General features: G+C 37.8%; 2 protein-coding genes across 2 annotated transcripts in view; one reads left to right on the top strand and one right to left on the bottom strand.

The window, feature by feature from the left end:
• Positions 1-13,589, bottom strand: part of col4a4 (collagen, type IV, alpha 4) — a 47,236-nt gene extending 33,647 nt beyond the window's left edge. Inside the window, exons 1-4 of the mRNA XM_046862879.1 lie at positions 13,452-13,589; positions 12,381-12,533; positions 11,468-11,510; positions 355-426 (exon numbers count right to left, since the gene is read on the bottom strand). Of these exons, the coding sequence (XP_046718835.1) occupies positions 355-426; positions 11,468-11,510; positions 12,381-12,424 (159 nt within the window). The 5' untranslated portion in view covers positions 12,425-12,533; positions 13,452-13,589. The remainder of the gene's footprint in view (positions 1-354; positions 427-11,467; positions 11,511-12,380; positions 12,534-13,451) is intronic.
• Positions 13,590-13,679: 90 nt separating this feature from the next.
• Positions 13,680-23,326, top strand: part of col4a3 (collagen, type IV, alpha 3) — a 43,533-nt gene continuing 33,886 nt past the window's right edge. Inside the window, exons 1-2 of the mRNA XM_046863306.1 lie at positions 13,680-13,993; positions 21,577-21,633. Coding sequence (XP_046719262.1) covers positions 13,934-13,993; positions 21,577-21,633 — 117 coding nt within the window. The 5' untranslated portion in view covers positions 13,680-13,933. The remainder of the gene's footprint in view (positions 13,994-21,576; positions 21,634-23,326) is intronic.

The following is a 23,326-nucleotide window of genomic DNA, read 5'->3' as shown; positions in this document are numbered from 1 at the left end:
AGTACAGTAGGGTTTAGTTGAAGAGAAAATGTATTGCTAACGCAACCTATACAATTGTGTGCCTCTAACTTTGTGGTAACAGTTTGGGGAAGAACCATATATGGCTGGGTGTCCTGATACGTTTGTCAATACAGTATATGAGAAATTATTAAAATGGGACTTACAGTACCTTATACTATTAGACACACACACACACACACACACACACACACACACACACACACACACACAACAGTATTGACTGTGGTTTAGCCAATAACAGATATTCGAACCAAAACTTCCTGTTTTCTTTTCCTTTCCATTATAGGATGATGTAAAGAGATACGTGAGATATTAATGACACAATTTACTTACCCTGGATCCTTTCAGTGGAATACACGGGCACAGGCTCCTGTTGCGCTGGACACAGTCCTCAGGGTTCTCCACCTGGGCACAAACACACACTGTTATTCTGATTATTCTAATGCTCACTCTGTCTCTGTTTCCTTTGTATTTGCCATACATGTCCATTTCATGTATCCATTTTTCCGAATGCTTATTAATTTTAACCACATAACAATAAAAAAAAAAAAACGCAGTGCCTAGACCCTTGTTACAGACACTGCTTAAGGCAACTTAACTATACGTAACAGAAACATTAACACCAATGCAGGAAATGTATATTCAAGGAACTGTTGATTTTTAAATGTACGTAGGTCATTTTTAATCCTAAAATTTGGCCTGAGCGGGGTGGACCAGATATAGTCTCAGATAGATGTTTGTAGGAATCTCATTTTTTAAGATACACTATATTGGCAAAAGTATTGGGTCACCTGGTCATAAGTACGGTATGTGATTTTTAAACATCTCATTTCACATTTATGCCTAATTTATTCTTCATTTCCCTTCACTCTTCGGGTGATTTTAGAATGTCTTTTTATGGATATTTGTGTTCATCAGCCACAAGGGTGTTACGAAAGGCAGGAACTTATGTAGGTGAGGTGATGAGGTCTGGGGTGCAGTCAGCGTTTAAATTCATCCCAAAGGTGTTTAGTAGGGATGAGATCAGAGCTCTATATCAGGCCACTCAAGATCCTCTCCAAAGCATGTATACCAGATCTTCAAGGAGCTCCCTTTGTGCACAGGGGCATCGCCATGCTGGAACAGGTTTGGGTTTCCAAATTCAAATGAATGCAAAATTGTATTATAGTGCATCTAAAGACCAGGTACAATTGAGTGCCTCCAGATTTGTGGTAACTGATATTGGGATCAGGTGACCCATTACTTTTGGCAATATATATATCTGCATTCAATTTAAAATATAAACTCATGAGACATGTGGCTTTTAACCCAGTACTGTTCTGGATTGCTCCTGGACTGATTTCATGTATTTATATAGGAAAAATGTTCAATGCAGGAACTTTATATTCAAGGTACTTTATCATCTATAATGTATTCTTTTTTTTAGCATTATCAACTTTGAGCGCAAAGTGTCTTCTTTCCAAATATATTTGAGTTGTGTATAAATTTAGGTAGGTCATTTTCAGCTGTGAGTCCCAAAAGCTGTGAAGGCTAACAGGTTTTAAACAGGTTTAAAGCACATCAGACTACAAAGGCAGATGTTCCAAAAGCCTATTTCACATGTAGTTCCCATAACCTCCACTTTTCTGGGAAGTAGAAACCAGAGAGTTTACACTGGAGAAACTCCTCATCAAGTCAAGACTTAAAAACGAATTTCTAGCCATAAAAATCATTGGTCTTAGCCAATGTTTTTTTTTTTTTTTTATGACTAGCAATATGGATTCGAATGAGTGTTAGAATGAGTGAATGAATGATGAAAGGAACGGAATTAGTTTATGAATAAATCGATTGAACGAATCAATAAACTACTTTCTTACATGTTTCTTAAATGCAGACATTTGTTAAAGTAATAAGTAGAATACTTAAGCAGAACATATCTTTAGAAAATTTATATGTAACGCTTCAAACAGGAAGTAGACGCATTTGTGCACATGAATCGAGCCACATTTGTCATAATGAGACCGTCGAAATCCCAGTTTGCACTCCGATCGCATCATATTCCCATTTAAACACCTGTAGGACGTTTCTCGCTATATCAGTTCCCCCTTCCTGATTCTTCTTGCGCAACATTTGCTTGTTTTTTTTTCTTCTACAGCTGATGCTCAAGACAAACCATTCATTCGTACCCAATACTGTAGATTTGTATCCAAGACTTTCATGCACTCAGGACTTCTATCCACCATATTCCCATACAGACCATCCTTTCACCAGACTCGTTACTGGTTGACATTTCATCTTCTACATTTTGAGAATCAAGTATTTCCTCAAAATTTCTCAAAGATTTTCCTTTCCATAGTCCTTCAGACTTGCTAATTAGGACTCTAAATCTGCATCTGTAAAACTTCCTTGTCACAACATCTACTGTAAAAGAAATTATGGACCGACACTATGTGCAAAAACCTTTTTTACAAAAAAGTGATTAGTGTATAAACAGAATATCGATATACATCTATCTCTACTTTTCTATGGAAGAGTTTGTCCCTCTGCTGCCATTCCAAAAACTAGACAAAAAGCCATCTTAGCAGTTATCATTATTAAAAAAAAAAAACACCGACATGAAAATAAAGACAACAGCTGGACAGAAAACATAGGGGAAGAAAGAGAATTGAAAAAAGAAAAAGCAAAGGATGGTGAGAGATCTCATCAGCGATATAGAAAAGAAGAGGGAGGAAATATGGAAGAACATTAAAAGGGCTGTTTCATCTTTAAAAAAAAAAGTAGATGGATATGGGTACAAGAGCCACATGAAATATATTGTACCAGTCTTCCGGAAAAGCCACACCTTATATGAGCCCACTATAGACTCAGATTCCTATGAGAACTGGAAAATTCCTGATTACTTGAGTAAAAGTACAAAAGTATTTTGCCTTCAAATATACTTAGGCATCAAAAAGTACTATGATTTATTATGGCTATAATGTTATCAACAACTCAAACACTGATTTCTTTTCAAATGATCATGAACCCAAAACCTTTTCAACTTGAAAAATTAATTTCTTCCTTTCAAAATGTTCTGCTTGCTGTTGAACTGAAGCTAACCTGTATGTTGGTGATGAGTAAATACACCAAGCGCCAATGAAAACGAGTTCAAAACAGAGCGTGAGCTCGACCCTCATTGGTGACCTGCTGCGTGATCGAATAGTTACGTTTTACTTAACTCATAAATAAAAAGGACTGATTTTACAAAATGTTGTGTAAAACAGAAGATATTTGACTTTGAAATGTAGTAAAGTTCAATTAAAAGTTTTCTCAAATGGAAATACTTCAAGTACAGACACCCGGAAAAACTACTCAAATACAGTAACGAATTACATTTACTTCCCTATTGCCCACCACTGCTTTTTAATCCATAATAATGCATCATTATAGAAGGAGTTTATTTAGAATTTGGTGTCACCCAGACTTTGGGATACTTTTATCAGGAAAAATGTATTCATTTACATTTATTTTTTTATGTAAAGCAACTGTTTTTCAAATATAACAATTTCCACTATGGAAGCACTATACACAACACTATAAACAACACGTCTAGCTTCGGTTAATGGTTGTGTCTAGATCTTTTTGTTGCTTGATCCCACTTTTTGATAGCCTCCTAGATTGCGATGTCATTCTAGTTCAAGGGAGAGGCTTAGATTTTTATCTAGACAGATCAGATCATAATGTCTCAGAGCACACAAAGGTGAACCTTGGTGTTCAAACAATTTGTCCCAGCAGCCATTTTTTCTTTCTTTCTGCTATACATTTTTGCTTGATAAGACCTGGAACACGATGTCGCCTTCTACTGTTGTAATCTGGCCTCTAACCTCATCAGATGTTCCCCATTTTGATGTACGAGGTAGATGGCAGATAAAGCTGTATCGACATCCTGAGGGACTAGGCTATGTAGCATAGCATACATTGGATAATTTATCACATTATATTAGCAAAGCCTGAGGGGGGTTTTGGTCCAATCCCCAAAACAATGCAACACGAGAAGATTTGCGTCACTTCCTGTTTCCAGGTTAGCATAGTGAACTCGATGAGAGTCAATCTCAGACACACACACACACACACACACACACACACTTATGATCATTCTCATCAGAGAACAAAGCGTTCTACAATTACAGGAATAATTGCTGTTATGAAGTTGGAAATTAAAAGCTGTGTGCCAAAGTCAACACAAAGATGATGAGAGAGACAACGAGTCGAGGTGTCTGGCAACCTGACATAATATAAACACACAAGGTCACGTTTAACCCCCACCCCACACACACACACACACACACACACTCGCATGTGCTCCTTGTAAATGATATAGAGATTAACAAATGGCATAAAGGTTCTTAGATGTGACATCATGCTAAGATGCTGAAAACACATTTCTCACACAGTTTTACAGATTCTATACACACACAAACACACACACACACAAAAACACACACAAACACAAACCTCTGGCACCCATTTCAAAGGTTTAAGCGTTTACACAGTATGATGTTATGAGGGTTTTAGATGACCGAGCTGATCGACTTATTAGCATAGTGGCACGTTCGCCTATCTCTCAGTTATGTGTGACCAAAACACGGGCTTCCCTTAATCAACACCTCCTTCACTCTTTTTGTTTTCACTTTTTCTTTTTTCCAACCTAGAATTAACGGGATGAACGCCGAGCCGAGCCACTTTCAACAAAACCTACTATTTGAGACTCGTTTTCCTTTTAGAGCCACGCCATGACAGTGTTTACGTGGATTGTGAATATAGTTTGTTAAAATGATATATACTATATATACTACTAACATTCAAAAGTAAAAATAGAAATAAAATAGAAGAATAATTTTAATTTTCATCACATTTTCTGTCAACAAAATTCAACTTCAAAGAATAAATAAATACATGAACAAATAAATAAATCATTAAATTAATTAACATATTTTATATATATATATATATATATATATATATATATATATATATATATATATATATATAAATCATATTACATAAAATATATACGCATTTAAAATTTCCTTTAAAATTGTAGTCCTCACTATTCAGCATCTTATTATCATTTATTCTTTTCCATATCTAATGTATACAACACGTTTCTCATTATTTTTAAGAATCAAATAATCCAAAAAAAGGAACATTTCTATCTTTTAAATCTGATTTTCTGTCAAAAGATTTTTGCTTCATTTTGGATTTTTTGGAATTTTTAAACAACGAATAAATGAATATTGTTTTTAATAAATAAACCGATTTGTTTATATTTATATAAATGTATGATTTTAAAACAATATATGTTAATTAAATAAATGAATATTGTAATTAATATTCTATATTACTACATAATTCATACAATTGCTTTCTTTTGAAATGATGGTTTCCACCCTCAGTATTCAGCACCTTGTTCTAGAATAGAATAGAATAGAATAGAATAGAATAGAATAGAATAGACTTTATTTGTCACATATACATTACGGCGCAGTGAAAGTCTTTCCTTCGCATATCTTGACTTGTTCGGAAGCTGGGGTCAGAGCGCAGTTTCGGCTAAGATACAGCACCTCTAGAGCACAGAGGGGTTAAGGGCCCAAGACAGGCAAATTGGCGATCAGACCTTCTAATCAGTAACCCATTTGTATTTATTTTTATATCCAGACTTAATTCTGGGCAATGAAACAGAATTGTGAAACAGGAATCCAGAACAAGCTTGGCTTGCTACTGTATGTCAGCTCACTTGCATTTTGAAAATCACCCTCATACTGATCAGTCAAACATATTTCCACTTATACCCTCATCAGTTATACAAGAGGACTCTCATTCAGGTCACTGCACAAAATAAAAAAATAAGGTTCAATTGATATTTTTCTCTTTATGTTCTCGATAAAGTCTCTTTCTTCACGGTTTGGCCTGTTTGCTGATCGACTGACCTGTGCATGCTTTACTTTTATGATATTTCTAACGATCAGGATTTGTCTAGATCTTAGATGCCAGCATGAACATGATAACGGGTGCCTGACTTAGGAAGTATTCTCCATAGTGCATCAGGGAAGGAGTAGCTTAGCGGCTAAGTTGTTGGACTTGTAATCAAAAGGTCATGAGTTCAAATCCCACCCAGCTGCCAATCCTGGGCCCTTAAACAAGGCCCTCAACAGTCGTACGTTGCTCTGGATATCGGTGTCTGCTGAATGTGAATGCATGTCATGAACTCAATGTTTTGGCTTTGTAGTATCATTTGCTAGCTCACTATTTTATACTTTTAACTAGTTCATAGTTTTATTCTTCACAGACATCTCCCCCACCCCCCCCCCCCTCGCCACTTTCCCAACTACTGAATGTTCTTTCTTTCTTTCTTTCTTTCTTTCTTTCTTTCTTTCTTTCTTTCTTTCTTTCTTTCTTTCTTTCTTTCTTTCTTTCTTTCTTACTTTCTTAGCTCTAGACATGCTCCGGCTAGCTTATATGATGCTCTACCTGCCTGCTTGAAGCCATGTCCTGTTTGCTTTCCATGAACAAAATCCTGTAGATGCTATAAGAGATGTTCAACAAGATCTCAACCATTACATCTCTGCTGCATGCATATCGCAATGATGTCTGAAAAGGCTCATGCCTGCGAATTCCTAAATTCCTCCAAAATGAGGGCATGGTTCTAATTTTTTTTAGCCTGGAATATAGTTTAGATAAATACCAAGTTTTTTGGAAATAATTTCTGGGCAAGTTTCACCCACGGTGAACATTTTTTGGGGGATAATATCCAACATATAATTACCAAACAAGTTATAAAAAAATAAAAATAAAAAAATAAATAATTTAAGTAAATAAAAAAATCAAAGAATAAAAAAAACTTTTGCTGTCAACAAATAGCCTAAATTAATTTTTATTTTTGTTATTAATTATATACAATTTCAAATTTGTATGGGTTAATGGAATTCATTTGTATGAGAAAATAGTTATACAGTGTATGTATGGAGGTCTTTAAAAAATCAAATAAAAATTAAGCTAGTACAAATAAATTCTCAACTACGCAAAATGATAATCGAAATAATAATAGCAATATAGTACCAAGAGTCTACTGTACTTCTTGCCCATTTTTATTCAAAATTCTCCCAAATCAATATAGGTTGGTACGTTTCACAGCTCTCTTTAAGTCATTCCAAAGCTTTTTTGACAGGTTTTAGGCTCTGTCTGGGCCATGCCAAAACACTGATCTTCTGCTCAAGGCATCCATTTGTATTCTTGGATTCATGCTGTGGGTCATTATCATCTCAAAAACGTGAAATCTTCCTGTCAAACAGAGGCCTGCAGGTTTTGTGCTGAATCCATGAGCCTCTATTTTGACTAGAGCCTCTGTCCCAGCTAAAAAATAAGCAGTTCTGTGGCATGATGCTACCACCACCATGCTTCAACATGGCTATGCACTGTTGTGAGCATTTTTGGTACCAATTTTTGTATGATATCCACTGAAATCTTGTGCATGTTTCCAAAACGCTGCACAGGCTGTGATTTCAGCATTCAGATATAATTACAAAAATGACTTATTTGATGGCTATTATAGTGTATGTCATTACAGTATAACAAGTGCATTCCATTTATGGCAAGAACTATTTCGTTTCTAATTAGCATTGAATTTCCATTTCATACAATTCATCATCAAATTTCCCCCCTGATGAACTTGAAATTTCAATATCCTCTATTCAGGCGATTAGCTACAGTAGACTATGCAGGCACCTCCAACTTCCTTTTGTGGCATATTTTCCACAGTGTTTGAGGGTCTTATGAATACATTGCAGGATGACCCGAAAGCAGCAGCAGTTTCACCCAAAGCGATAAGCAATGAATTGCAAAGCATCTGTTTATACGCCTTATACAACTTCTCTTCCTAATAATGCGTATATACAGATGCTTTGCAATTCTTAGCTTATCGCTTTTGGTGAAACTGCTGCTGCTTTCAGGTAATCCTGCAACTCTTTTCAAGTGACTCATGTAGCCTTTCACTATGAGGCAAAGGTTTTGTCTGATACATTCAAAAGGTTGCTTGTAAGATCTATTTCCTTCAACATTAGCGCTGCTTGATGTTTGCATAGCGGATGCTAGCTTGCAGCACTAGCGCGCATCTGCATTTCATTGTGTTTGTTTATGTCTCCGCCCTTGTCTTGTCAATGGTTATGTGTTGCATGTGTTTTCTCTCATTTTTTTAATACCTGTACAAGCTATCAGCAATGCTAATAGCTAATATAGCTGCTACTACAGAGAGAACAGCAGTGTACATTTATGTTACAGTCACTTATAATGGCATGTTTATCAAAACATAGGTTCTGAAGATTTTCATATCGCTCTATTACAGTTTTCAACATGTTAATGAGGAATTGTTAAAGTAAATGATCGACTTTAGTACGACATCATTGGCTAATGTTTTACTCGGGGTTCAGTCGGAGTTTCGACACACGGTACGCACACTACACATAGTATACTTGTCATGAGTGTGCGACACGTGACGATATGCACAATCTGGCAATAAATCTCATAATTTTTCATTGAAATGTTCAGGTTTTTTTATTCTGAATCACATGAGCGTCAATCTGCCCTAAAAATCTGGTCAGTTTCGTCATTCCTTTTTGCCTCGTTGCTTCACCTCTATCTCCTATTCTAATCGTTTTTATCTGTCTCTTTCCCACACCGCACACCTGTATACAAAAAACGAACAAGATACAAGAGTAGACATAACTACAGACCGGCAGATATGACACGTGCATGTATGTTTGCACACGCACAACTACACATGCAAACATTTCACACACACACTTATATAGCAGACCTATACGCCACCATGTGATGCAAGAACGCCACAATCTAATAAATCGATAATCACAATCGCACAAGTCAGCATTGGGTTTTAAACCCATCATCAATGAAGAACAGTGAACCTGAGGTCCTACACACCGAATCCATCATGCTACCTCCATGTGCGATGTTGCAAAAATGTGTTTAGTCTCGTCTCTTTCTCCATAAATTTTCCTTTCACTTCTCATAACGAGTTATCTTTCCCTCATCCTATGTTCCTTCAGACATCTTTAGACATCTTTGTACACCAGTGCAAATTCCAGCATGTTCTTGTCCTGGCTGTTGTTCTTGTTGTGGTTTCTTTCTTGCACCTCAAATGTTTTTTGTACGAACGAAGTGCTCATACAGTGCTAAAGTGCTAGAGTTCAAATCCCAGCACCACCATACTCCAGCTTCTGGGCCCTTACCCCTGAACTAATAAGGTGTATGAATAGGTTAATTGTACTGTAAGTCGCTGTGGATGCTGAAGGCTGTAACTGTAAATGTGTCGATCTTTTTTTACTCTTCTGCAATAAAGAACGTCTCATTTTCAGCCCTGAAAACTGTGCCCCCCCTTTTAAACCCCCCAAACAAATTGTTCCATATAGTACCATTAATGTGCAAAATACTATTTCTTTCTGATTATTAATGTTATTCGTCAACATTATCGCATTACTATTGCAGCTCACCAGGTTTATATCTCAATTTATTTCCACAAGATTTTAAAAAGAAAAGACCATTTTTGGTCTAAATAAATAAATAAATAAAAACCTTCTCTGTCCTCTCAGCAGAAAAATTTAGTGACTGATACTGAACACTGACGCTGGAGACTCCATTTTTTCTTCCATAAACAAAAAGAAAAATCCCACATTAATAGTTCTATATTTTTTCTTTCATAAATAACTGCATGAATTTGTTCATTATTATATTTGTGGTGAGTCTTAGATTATGTGTAAGTCCTTATTTATCTTTGCTGTAGAAACTAGAAAACTGGAATTATTGTCGGTATGCATCTATTATCAAGGTGGATTAAAAAGGTTTCGAGACTAATGGCGCAAACTGGTGACCATATGGGTTTCATCGCAGGCTGCGAGTTAGAACACCGAGCAAAACTGCAAAATTCTGCGTGAAACTGGGCAAATCTTTAAAAAATGTTTGACATATGCCGATGCTGCAATGAGTCTTTGGAAGTGGAAGACGACGAGAGATCTTCCTTCGACTAGCTCGATCCCTAAAAAAACCAATCGGCAACTCGTGCATGATGATCGGCGGAGAACAATCCACGTGACTCGCCAGACTTGGCTCCCGTGGATTTTTGCCCTCTTCCCGAAAATTACGATCCGGCTCAGAGGTCGACGTTTTGACACCACTTAGGAGATCCGGCGTTAATCGCAGAAGGTGGTTGACAAAAAGAAGTTTTCCAGGACGTATTCCAGAAGTGGCAGGAACCCTGGGATTCGCTGTATTGCTGTGCAGGGGGACTATTTTGAAGGTGAGAGAGTGTAAACATAGATAAAGTACTTTCTTGTAAATAGAGGTAGTCTCGAAACCTTTTGATACCACCTTGTACAGTGCCCCTGGAGCACAGACGGTTAAGGGCCCAAGAGTAGCAGCTTGGCAATACTGGGGCGTAAACCCCTGATTTTCTGAGGCTTAACCACTAAGCAACCACTTCTCACTTATAGCAAATTACTAACTATACTGTGTGTGTGTGTGTGTGTGAGAGAGAGGTTCATACAGTATCTGAGAAGTACCACCACCGCCACCTCTACCACCACCCCCAACCCCATTCACACACCCATACATATTGTTTATCATGACAGAATACATGTCTGCATACCATATCTGCTTATCGTCCCTCTTAAGCAATGTGCTTAGCTGTTCAGACACACAGGTTCAAGTTGCGTACACACATACACGCACACACTCGCTCACGCAAACAATACCAACAACCTGCACCCTGCAGATTCCAGGCCTATACACTTATATCTCAAGGTTCTTCCCCCCAAATAACAAAAAAGCAACCATCTTTTGATCGTACACGTCTTCGTGACCCGTGTAAATCACGTGCCACTGAATTTCAAAAGAAGTTCCGTGCTACTGAATCCCTAAAAGAGGCCTGCCATTCAGTATTCGATTGAATCTGGTTTCAGAAGGCAATAAAAAAAGCTTTTATCTCAAAACTTACTAGAAAGCATCATTCGGTGGTAAATTCAACCAGCATAACATTGCTAATGCTTCGCTACAGCCATTATACATTGAGCTGTGATTCCACTTCAAAAAAGCATTACTCAGCTTAAAAGGTAGGGAATAAACATAAATAACAATTCAGTCTTTTGTCAAATTGAAGCTAGCAATGTAGTCTTATCCATTTTCCTACATTACCTACGATACCTTTGGTCTTCCAGAGCGAATTAACCCTTATTTCATGTCTACCTTAAGGGTACAAAGCAATGCACTTTGTTTAACAAACTGCTCAAACAGATCGTCTTCCAAAAGCTAAACAATTCATGCTAATTCCACGAGCAACATCATCGCTAACTAGCGGAGCACAGGCTCAGCAATGATATACAGTGTGTGTGTTTCAGGCTGGAGTTTTCCCATTACTTACCGCATGAACTTCTGATCTGTACACGTGTGTCAGTAATAGCCACCTAAAACAAACCAAAAAGAAATGTAGGTATGACCAAAAAAATCTGAAAATAAAATTCACACCCAATGATAATTCAAAAAATAAAGACCTGTCAAATATTTTCTATTAAAGATGAACCCATTTAAACTATACATCACATATATATCTGGTATGTAAGACCTCCATCTTAATAGCTACATTGGTAGCACATAAGAACCTAAAGATTGTTACTCTGGTCCTACAGTAAAGAGGAAAAAATGTGCGTAAACTGCTATTCGAACAGTTAGAGATTAGGGGTGTAACGGTCCATGTATTCATACTGAACACAATGCTAGTGGACACAATTCTTTTTTATGTAAGAAACAAGCAAAATTTAAAATCTGAGTTTGCTCACGAAGTGGCGGACCGCAAGTTTGTTTAGTCTCCGCCTTGCACTTTGGGCGAGTCATTATTTATTTTATTATTATTTACCTTTAAAACATACACAACAATGCCAGGGGTATAAAAAAAAACAAAAAAAACCTAGAGTTAGCACAGTGTCACTATATTTACTCACTCCGCACCGGATATACGATTTGTATTGTTTTTTGTAAAACATCGCCATTTTTTGCAGGTTTTGCGACAATCTGGCAACATGGATTGTTTAGGGATTGCTTTAAGAGTTTCTATTAAAAGGAAAAAATCCTGACAATTCCGGGGGAGTGAATGAATGAAGGATGGAAGGAATGAAGACATTTGGTAAAGTATGCTGAAATAAGTAGAACATTTTAGTAGAACGAATCTTGAAAAAATGTAATATAAAAAACACACACACACACACACACACACACACCAGACCAAACCTACAAATTGGAGTAAGACAACTTTCTGGACAAAATAACTGGACACGTACCAGAGTGTGAGGCTGAACGAGGCAATCCGGTACGGGTGTGTCATCTCACACGCCTCTCGAGGCGAGCTCGGGTTCGAGATGTGCCCTCAGTCTCCGCAAGCCAATGACCAGTCTAGACAAAATCTCACCCCCTGACCCTTGCCAGCGATGCTCCTGGTGGCAAAAGTAATGGGGTAATGGGGGAATCCGCAGAATATGGAGAGATAGAGGAATACGAATGAGTTTGCATTGAAGCTTGAATGAAGTCACCAACATTTTGTGTAACAGATATGGCTAATAATGGTCCTAGATATCTCAGAGGCATTATGGAGATCTTTTCTGGGCAAATGAATATTAGCAGTCTTGGAACGCTGCTTGACCAATCGGATTCATGAAACAAACTTTTGTAAAAAACTTGTTGTACATTGGAAGTGGAAGCTTGCTGATCAGAAGGGTGGGACTCAAGCCCCAGCAGGTTGGCCCTTGAGCAAGGCCCTTATCCCTCTGTTATCCAGGGGCACTATATCATGGCTGACCCTGCGCTCTGACCCCTGACTTTCTGACTCCCTAACAAGCTGTGAGATGCGAAGAAAGAATTTCACTGTCCTGAAATGTGACAAGTAAAAACCTCTTTCTTTCAGATTCCCTGGAAAAAAAAAACTTTCATCTACAGTACCAGCTGGTCAATCTGGTCAATAATTTTTCACCATGCCTGATGGGAATTCACTCATATTATACATTTGTTTGATACTTTTTTAATACACAATCAGAAAACACTTATTGATCTATTTAGTTCTGGAAAAAATACCGTCGACAATTTTGACCAGTTTTGTGTCACCAAAGTTTCCAGTAAAGGTTCCAGTAAAAACATGTTGTATGCAGATATGGCCAAAATGCGCAAAATGCGCAAAATCCCCCCAAAAGCGCAAAAACGCATTCAGAATCCAGCACTTCATTTGTAACCAGTTGCTCACCGCGTATTCTAATTAACGCACCGGTTATCACAATCATATTGCGCAAATATTCACGCGTACAAAACCACTTTACAGATCATAATAAATAAAATCATAACCAATTTTAAGCAAGCCTTACCTGATTTGCGTGGTCGTGCACTTCTGCGATTTCACATCACCACTTTAACCACATTCGAACGGTCGCCCACAAACTATGACGCAACCTGTCTAGACTAGTTACTGCCCCTGTAACTCAAGCCCATGCTACCCCCCTGTTTGAAGTATCTCGACGAGCATTTTCTTCCAGAACAACCTGTCGAGAAGTAAAATCTTTGCGCAAACCCCCCCCCCTCTAAATTGTAGCATCGGCTAGTATCTGATTCGTTGATGTATTTAGGCAGGTTTGCGTTTGGGAACGCGCGCAACCGGTGCGTAACGCACCGAACGCACCAGATATTCCGGGCATCTTTGTAAGTGCTTCAGGTGTCCATGAGTCATTTGAGCTGATATTGTTTGCCTGCGGTATTAAAAAGGAAGAAAATAAAAAAAAAGAACAAGCAGGAAATCACCAGAGCGGCTCCACGCGCAGTGAACCTGGAGAGACATCTCGAAACCGCTCCGATGTGCGCGACACTTTTGGGAATATTGCTCCTCGGATTGGTGACGCTCGCGCACGCCGAGGTGAGTACATAAAGCCTATTGCAATGTATTCTATGAGTTATACTGGTGCACATCAGTATGTTGGAGTGATCTGAAGCATAGAGGTTCAAAAATATACACTATGTAAACACAAAGTCTACATTTAATGAATGAAATCTGGAAAAAATAAAATGAAAAAAAAGAAACAAATCTGTTTACATTTTTTGTAAGTATTTGGTGGTAAAATGAAACACAAGCTTCTCACAATTTTGGCTGAAATTTGTGCCCTTTTTTTTGCTGACAGCACTGGTGTACTGTTACTTTAGTCAGGTTCGCCTTCCATGCATCAAGTCAGCTTGGTGATGGGTTAGGGTTGTTTCCAAACCATTGTTCTACAACCATGATGGAATAGTTTAAGTTGTGCAAATAGTAGAAAATCACAAAAAACCTTCTTTGATTTGTTTATCGGAATGTATTGCATTGTACGTATAAATATATCCAACACAAAGATAATTTACTTTGATCAAAAGTTTGAAAAAATAAATTTATTTTTAAACACTTTAAGCACCTGGACCTCGCAATGCCTTCGCATCCAAACATCCTTGTCTGTGTAAGTTCAGTGTGGTTGCTCTTAACAGGATCTGGTGGTGCGTATTGTGATTTTGGCATATCGACAGTTTTAGGAGGTCTTTCTTTTCATTTGATGGAGACCTTGTACTTGTACCTTGCAATTGAAGTCTTTAGACAGTAAGAAATGGGCCTCCTTCAGGATCATCAAGGACCTTTAATCTCTTTGGTAGAAGAGCCATACTTTTACTAAACCTGACTCTTACATCCAGAAGAACAAGCCTTGATTTAAAGCAGTTTATCATCAAGATACCAGACCCTCAACTTTTAAAACCACCACTGCTTCAGATGCCATATTATCCCATGGTACCACTTTCTTGACAGATGTTCAAGCAGTAGAGTACAATTTCAAAAATCAAGAAGATCCACTACTCCTATGTTCTTCTTGTTCAAAGATATAAAGCCCCAACAAAGGTGCTCCTAAGTTTGACAGGATGGTTGTTAAACCAAATGACAATCTTTAAGTTCTCCTGATGTGCTCCTCGTGATGGTTTTGTAAAAGTGTTCTTACTGTATGCTAAGGATCCAAGCTGCAGGACCAGTTGTCATCGAAGATCTTGTAATAACGTTTGTGCTATTGCTCAAGTGCTATTGCCAATTTAGCCTACAGAAGCTGTTTCTGTTTGATCTTGCACATCTGTATTTTTTAGTTGTATTCTGCAAGATACTGAAAAATAATGGTCAATATACCATTGCAGAAACAAGAAATCGAATAGTTGAATTAGCTTTTGCATGGTACTGTATATAAACCTGTTTAAATGCCCAAAAAACTGAATGCTAACTTGCGGCAGATAGCGGTCCGATTTTATTTTCCCCTTTAAATCCGACGAAATTCGACCTTCACTATTTCACACGTGATTTTAAATTTTTGGTTTGTTTCTTTTAAGTTTTATTAACACCAAAAAACTACAAACATGAAATCGTATCCAGTACGGAAAAGCAAAAGTAAAAAAGAATTTAGATTTAGACCATTTAGATGCGGTTGTATATTCAAAGAGACATACCTTTGTACCCATCAGAGAAACATTTTATAAACAAAAGAATTGGAGAAGCACGGTTGTACGCGGTTTCTCTATATGCGCTAGCATGAAATTTTTCTTCAAGTAAACTAGCAGATACAAATCTGTTCTAGCATGGCGGCAATGCTCCTGTGCACAAAGCCAGCCCCATGAAGATACGCTTTACATGGATTGGAGTGGAAGATCTTCTCCTCTGACCTCAACCCTTTTGGGATGAATTGGAATGCTAGCTGAACCCCATGGCCTACTCACGTTACCTACATCAGTACTTAATGCCATAATGCCACAATGCACAAGCAAACTCAAGAATCTTGTGGAACATCTTCCCAGAAGAGTGAATGTAATCAGGGCAAATAGTGACTAAATATGCAATAGGATGTTCAAAAAAAGTATATAAATAAATATAAAAGAGGTAACGTTAAAACCTTCGATGCAACACACATGTATTCATGGCATCCTTTCTTTCCTCAGATAGAGAAAAAGAAAGAAAGAAACTCCCAAATAGAATCTTTATTCAATGCACATTTGTTTTACGGATACGCCAAGTTTAAACTCAAACACCAAAATCCGCCATCATGCACACAGCATTTAAATACATACATACAAATACATTTGCATAAAGCCTCCATATTTGGTCATACCCATGTTTAATGTATTAAGGTTAAAAAGTAGGGTTAGAATTATATATATATATATTCAGTTTTCAGCTTTTAAAACATTAATACCTTGAGCTTCTCCAACGGTTACTATGCAAGATCATTTGGTTTATTCCAGCTATTTTTTTTTTTAAAGAGAATCGACCTTTGGGTCTCGGGAACAATTTCCGATCGTACAAATTCCAAGACAAAAAAAATGTCCCTACTCTCCCAAATTCTTAAAGACAAAAAAGCAGAATGACGGAATTTTACTCATCATTCAACACATCAATCATTTTCATGCCTGCCTGGTGCAGGTGATTTGTTGGAAGGCATGACTTCTCAACACTTCCTGAGCGCAATAGACACGCGAGCCATAAAACATTTACAGGCACCACTTCAAAAGGCCGAACGTGCTACAAAACACGACTCACGGACGTCTGCTTTCTGGTTGGAGTGAAATCATTGGATGCGTTTCATCCCGGGCGATGCCTTCTGGGGGCTCGTGTAATCCATTTAACCCCAATATAATCGCCCCAGAAAAGGACTGTGAAGCTCCTGGAAATTTATTGCCGATGTCTGGCAATGCTAGGCCGTGAAAGCGGTGACCCCCATTAAAACTTAAATGCATACCTTAGCAAGGTGTTCTATTCTATCGCACACCTGACTGAACCACTTTCTCAAAATTATATGTTTATGCATATAGCAGGAGTGTATGTGTGTGGAATGCTAGGAAGGCCTGACGAAAGATAGCAGCAGATATGGCTTCAACCACCTTACTCTCTCCTCTTCGTCATTGTTTTGCTTCATCTACCGAGGTGATGAGATGTAGAGAATACTCAGGGTTGCCAGATTGGTGCTCGGTTCCGAATATTTTTTTCATTTAGCAACACCCAAGATGCAAGCCTAGGCCCTAAAACTAAGAAGTAGACACCAGGGTACCTCTCTTCACTTTACCTACTCTCCTGTTCTTAAACTACCAACTAGTTCCTACACAATATATCTACATATGCGAAGCAGTTCCCCTCTGGAGTAATTGAGGCTTGCAGTACGGAGTGGCTTACAAGGCTAAACTGTCCACCTGTGACATGAACCAACCAATCAACCAAGCGTGGCCAATACAAGTTAGAGCTGCATCTTTGAGGAGGACTTTCCTTGTGATGGTCCAGAAGGTCAATGATCAGGTCAAGTTGCTTTAGGTTCTGGCAGATTTGAAACCAAAATGCGCTGCCTCTATAGAGTCTAGAATTGGGTCAATGATTTGATTCAGTGCTAATAAGTTAAAAATGATCAAAAGGAAGAAAATGTAAGAAATACATGGAAGCCCCCCAGAACATGACTAAAATGCTAGAAGTGCTCAAATTAATCTCAAAATCAAGCTCATTAAACATTGCAGTTCTGGTCATCGAAATGTTGCCAGTAACTTCAGTATTCTATTACTTTCTAGAAATTCAATTAAATCTTACATTACATCATTTTCAGGCCCTGAATTCGAATAATTGTCGAATGCCAACTAATTGTTAGCCTATTTGACTGCAGTACATGCAGACGGAGTGAATCTATTATGAGCGCCGTGGCTTCAGGCTGGTGTTAAGCCAATAAAACCTGTCATGTCTTATTGATGATGACTAACAGCCGACTCTGAAGTGATCTGCTTTGTGTCACTAGCTTGTCAAGGGAAGTGTGTGTACTTGTCTGAATGAATGAGAGCCATTTTTTTTTGCCAGTACTTGTCAGGAATTTACCAAGTGCAACCAGTGCTGCCTTTTAACAAAACAGAAGTTGGCAGAAAATTTATTCGTGGACAAATGAAACCCATCTTTAAATTATACATTCTATGTCGATCATGCTTTTTCGACCCTTGTTTCTCTTGTTTGTTTCGGATTTGTCATTGGGAAATGACAAGTAATAATCAGGGTGAAGGAGCTTCTAAAGGTTCTCCAGGACAGCTTGCAGTCACAAACAAAATGAGTTGCAGGATGACCTGAAAGCAGCAGGAACAGCAGTTATACATAGAACAAGAAACAATGAATTGCAAACTTTACAATCATCTCCATTCAAAAACTCACTTAAATGTAATATACATTTTTCAGTTTATCTCTAATGAGTGTGCCAGAGTGAGAGTGGCAAAGAAAAAACTCTGAGATGGTACAAGGAAAGAAAATCCTTGAGAGGAGCCAGATTTAAAACCTTCAAATGTCCATTCATTCTATATGGTTCCATCATTGTTGAGATAATCATGGAGACTTGATTGCAGCCATGAGCCACTGAAGCAAATTGTTCAATATCAATTAGAGACCAATTTTATCGTTATCTTCACCGCTAATCTCAGCCCCGATTTTGCTCTCAAGCAATTCAACAAAACATATCACGTTTGCAACAAATTAAGAATCATTTAGCTCATCATTTTACTAACAATTTTGAAGCACGATGGTGGGAGCATCATGATATAAAGCTATTTTTCTGAAAATGGTGCTGAGGATTACAAGCCATTGGAAGCTCACATGAGCGGTGTGACATCCTGAGATACAACAGAGGAGAATTGAATCTCATCAGCCAAATAGCTGCAGAGAAGATGCACATTCTAACAACAACACACAAACATTCTGACTTGGTTTACTAGGGAAATGTGCATATTTCCACTAAGTACCTGTATATTATGAATATGTGTAATGCAGGAGCATGCTTGAGTTTGTGGAATGCAATGTGTGTGTATTTATCTCTCCAGACGTGACCGGACCTGAATTGACCTGCATACTTTTTTGGGGGAATTTTGTTTGCATTTTTTTTTTTTAGGCACTTCTTCTATAAACACTAATCACTAATCCAGATTTGTGTTCAGCTTTATATACTGGGTTCAATGTGTTCCACGTTAGAAAAACTGCCCTTCATATCTTGGATATTTTGTTTTGGATTGTGGGTGGGGATCAGCCTTTTACAATGACAACGTTATGCCTCTTATTTATTCGAATGCGCCGCTCTAATTGAACACGCTCGTTACGCTAAAGTGTTCAGGAATGGCGTTTGAGAGTGTGCTCAAGGGGGGGTTTTGTTGTAAGGGTTAATTATACCATGTAATGTTTAGTCTTTTTTATGCTGATGTACGAAATTTGTAGCTTTCGAAAAATAATTTTTCAGGAAAAACCACACAATAAGAAAATAATGCAAATACTTTGGGGGGTTTAAAGGCCTTGTTTAGGGGCACAGGTGTGGCAGCTTGGTGTGGCTCGAAAGCTTTAAAGCCAAAATCCACTAAACCACTAAACTACCAACTTTCATGTATTGGTAGACATGTATTTGTAGACAAGCCAAATAAACACAGGCGATAAACTCAAGTACTATAAAAACATTATGAAGGCTACAGCACTGGTAATACTAATCACTATGGTTTAAAACAGAGATTTAGCCCAAACTAGAGTCTACAGGCCAGAAGTTCTTACAGCTTGGGTGGAAGAAGCTGTTGAAGAGATTAATCCAGGTTTTGATGCTTCTGAAGAAGAACGATTCATTCATTTTCTACTGGATGCAAATAAGCAAAGCATTGCAGCTATTATATGAATCCTCTGGTCCAAGTCGTTGGTTCTTTTGTCACGTGACTCCTGTGTATGCTACATGATGCAATGGATCTTTTTTTTTTTTTTGTCCGACTCTTGACATTATTGTCACAATAATTATGAGAATCATGTAACTAACAAACTAAGGACACAGACCAGAAGATATGAAAGGTTGAAGCTTCTCATACCTTTTAACAAAATTTGTCTTTAGCTGCATTGTCATATTTTCATTATTGGAACTATATTCAAAAGTTGGAGGATTTGTTTGTAAAGTTTTATTTGATTGATGATCAAATGACTCAACAAAAAAAAACTAAAATAATCCCATCTTCCATCACTAATGACGAAACCATTTAGCCATGATTATTTTATTCTCCAGATCACAAGGTGGCACCATTTCCTCAATTTGAAACCACTTTCTCAGTTGCACTCACAAAAATTCTGAATGCTACCTAGATGGTCTACCTGAGTGGCCACCTGAGGATGCTTTCCATGGTTGGAATGGAAGATCTCCTGCTTTAGAGCTTGATGAACGCCTTTGGGATCTTTTGGCACCCTAGGCCTCTCTTACTTCACCTACATCAGTACCTGATTTTACTAACACCCTTGTGTCTGAATGAGCACAAATCTCCTGAAGCACACTCCAAAATCTAGTGGAACATCTACCAAGAAGAGTGGAGAGAATTATAAGAGCAAACTGGGACTAAATGTAGAATGTGATTCTAAAAACACGACATACGATATTTACGATATTTACGATCGGATTTTTCCGCAAGTTACTCTCAGTCCAGGTCCGAACGAAAAATCGGAAACTACCGAGGTCGGGAGTGTCAAGGTCACAAGTATCGAGGTTCCACTGTATATGTAGTTCAACTTTTTAAAGTATTTGGTAGTTTTACTAGAAGTATTGTAGCAACGTTGAAGGTCCCCTGGTGGTCTAGTGGTCAGGACACGGCGCTCTCACCCCAGTCAGGGAACCAACCCTAGCCTTTAGGGTTGCACAATCCAGTGATCTGCTGTGGCGACCCCTAATGGGAGAAGCCAAAAGAACGTTTATTGTAGCTACGTTGAACATTTTTTGTCGTATACCGAGCGAAAAAAAAAGAAGCAAATATCGCCATTTCTTTCATCATATAAGAGATTATAGGAGATTTGTATTTTTTTTTGCCTGCGAAGTCCTGGATTGTGGTGTTTTTTGCAGTCGCACTTTCATTTGTAAAAGTGTTCCTTCGAATAAAACAACTAGTTCTTTTTGAATACACTAAAATTCAGAAAGAATAACCCATCCCATCCCCCCCCCAGGGATAGATTATATTATTACTCTGTTAATCTTTGCTATGAGATTTGCACGTCGCCTGCAGACTCAAACCCATACTGAGTCAGTCACGATACATTATCAAACTCAAAAGAAGACACAAAAATGCAAACAATACTGCAGACAAAGTCACCTTTACAGCACTGTTAGCTACAACGTTGTTGCTATGACTGGCTAGTGTCTATATGAGATAACACACATCCGGGACCTGTCCTATTCAGCTCAGGTAGTACACTACTGTAAAGATGGAAAATGAGCAGGTTGGAACAAAATTGTGATCGTAATCTCTTTGTTTAAATTGCAGATGTAAATGCGTGGGTGTGTGTGTGTGGGGGTGTGTGTGTGTGTGTGTGTGTGTGCTTTTCTGATTTAGGATCCAGTAGATCTTATTTAGGTGGTTCTCCATTAAAAACGTATGTTGATTTCTATTAATTGCAGAACCCCTATGACCCTCTTTTCTTTTTTTCCTCTACAGGTATGTGAAAATAATGCGAAGCTCAGCTGCGACTGCAGTGGAGTCAAAGGCGAAAGGGTACGTCCCATCTCCGTATCTTCATCCTCTCCACTGTAATGAGCACCCACATTTAAATTTTTTTTTTTTATTGCAAGATCAGCAATAACATCGTTTGAATCCTAACATCTTTGTTTTATTTATTTATTTATTTATTTATTACTGGGAGAGTTACCCAAAAATGAAATCAATGTTTCTGAGGGTTAGGTCATAGAAAAAATTTTTACAACCCAACCCAAAATCTTCCGGGTTGCCAGATTGTTCTTGTTTTGTTAAAGCGTTTGAGATTGGATTTTGTTTCACGAACTTCGATTTTAAACCCCAGCTTGAGGTTAAGTATAAAAATACTGGGATTGAAAATGCGGAATAAAGAAAGCAGATTGTAAACCCCTCCCCTCTCTTTTTTCTTTTCTTTTTAAAATGGAGTGTAAAAAAATATTGCTGCAAACATCCATTAAAATAAAATGTATTGTTCAGCTTATTCTAGTATATATGATTTATTTATTAATTGCTTAATTGATTTGTCAAAACAAGACAAACTGTAGCTTGGATGCAAACCTAGGATTTGGTTGAAGTATAAAAGAAGTCAGATTGTGTTTTTTTCTTTCCCTGAATTTCTTGTTAAATATAATGCAACAGAAGCAAAACAAATAATAAAAAAATATGATTATAGAGAAATATTGCGGATTCGGTTCAAATAAATATGGCATCCTTTTGTGAAACATTTTCAAAGCGATGTAAAAATAAAAAGTAATATTTTGAAGATACAGGAAACATAAACCGTTGCCCAGTCATGAAAAGCAAAGGTTGCCCTCTAGTGGCTGTATGAATTAGTTTCAATGACAACACCACATCGCATGACATGATTTATTTAGCTAAACTAAAACTCACACTGTCCCAGTCAGGGTGCATTTAATAAATCTGGCAATAAACGTAATGCAAGGTATGTATGTCTGTGTGTATATATACATATAAACACACGAAAGAACGCACAGGACATTCCCTAGAAATAATAAAAAAAAAACATCTGGCCTGCCACTGGGCCATAAGATGACACATTTATAGCTCACTTTTTTTGTGTTGCATGTGTGTGGTCTTTTATGCTGTTCCAAGATACTCAGGTTTGCTTTATAGACCACCCAGGTGCCTGAGGCTATCTGATGGACTCGATTACACCAAAGATGTCTAATAATACAGCGTGTCTTTTTTGCTCCCCACCCAACACCCCCCAAGTCACACACCTGTAACTCTGTATACGATCTTTGGTGCAACTGTGAACCCATACGTCTGTGCGCCTGCTCTATGTAACTGGCAAACACGGTTCACAGCAAGACAGCAAATAGACCTTCATTGAGCTTTTATGTAGCTTTTTGAATCTACAAAATATTTCTGTAGGTATTATAGACATTGACGTACAGAGAATTTTATATATCTTGTACAAATATTCATTATTTTTTATATTGTACTCATTCTAACCACCAGGGGGAGCCAGAATCAAATTTGCGTATCTGTATATGTTTGGATGCAAGAAAGCAAATAGATGCACTTACTTGTCATATGTGCAATACAGTGCAATTTTTATTGGAGCACAGAAGACTAAGGGCCTTGCTCAAGGGCCAAAAGTGGCAGCTTGGCAATACTGATGCTTGAACCCCTGTTTTTAGTATCAGTAACCCATAGCTTTAACCACTGAGCTAACTAAGCAAGATTGTAT

This window comes from Silurus meridionalis, chromosome 12, assembly GCF_014805685.1.
Source record: "Silurus meridionalis isolate SWU-2019-XX chromosome 12, ASM1480568v1, whole genome shotgun sequence".
In the NCBI taxonomy this organism is placed as follows: domain Eukaryota; kingdom Metazoa; phylum Chordata; class Actinopteri; order Siluriformes; family Siluridae; genus Silurus; species Silurus meridionalis.
This window is presented reverse-complemented; position numbering and strand designations above follow the sequence as displayed.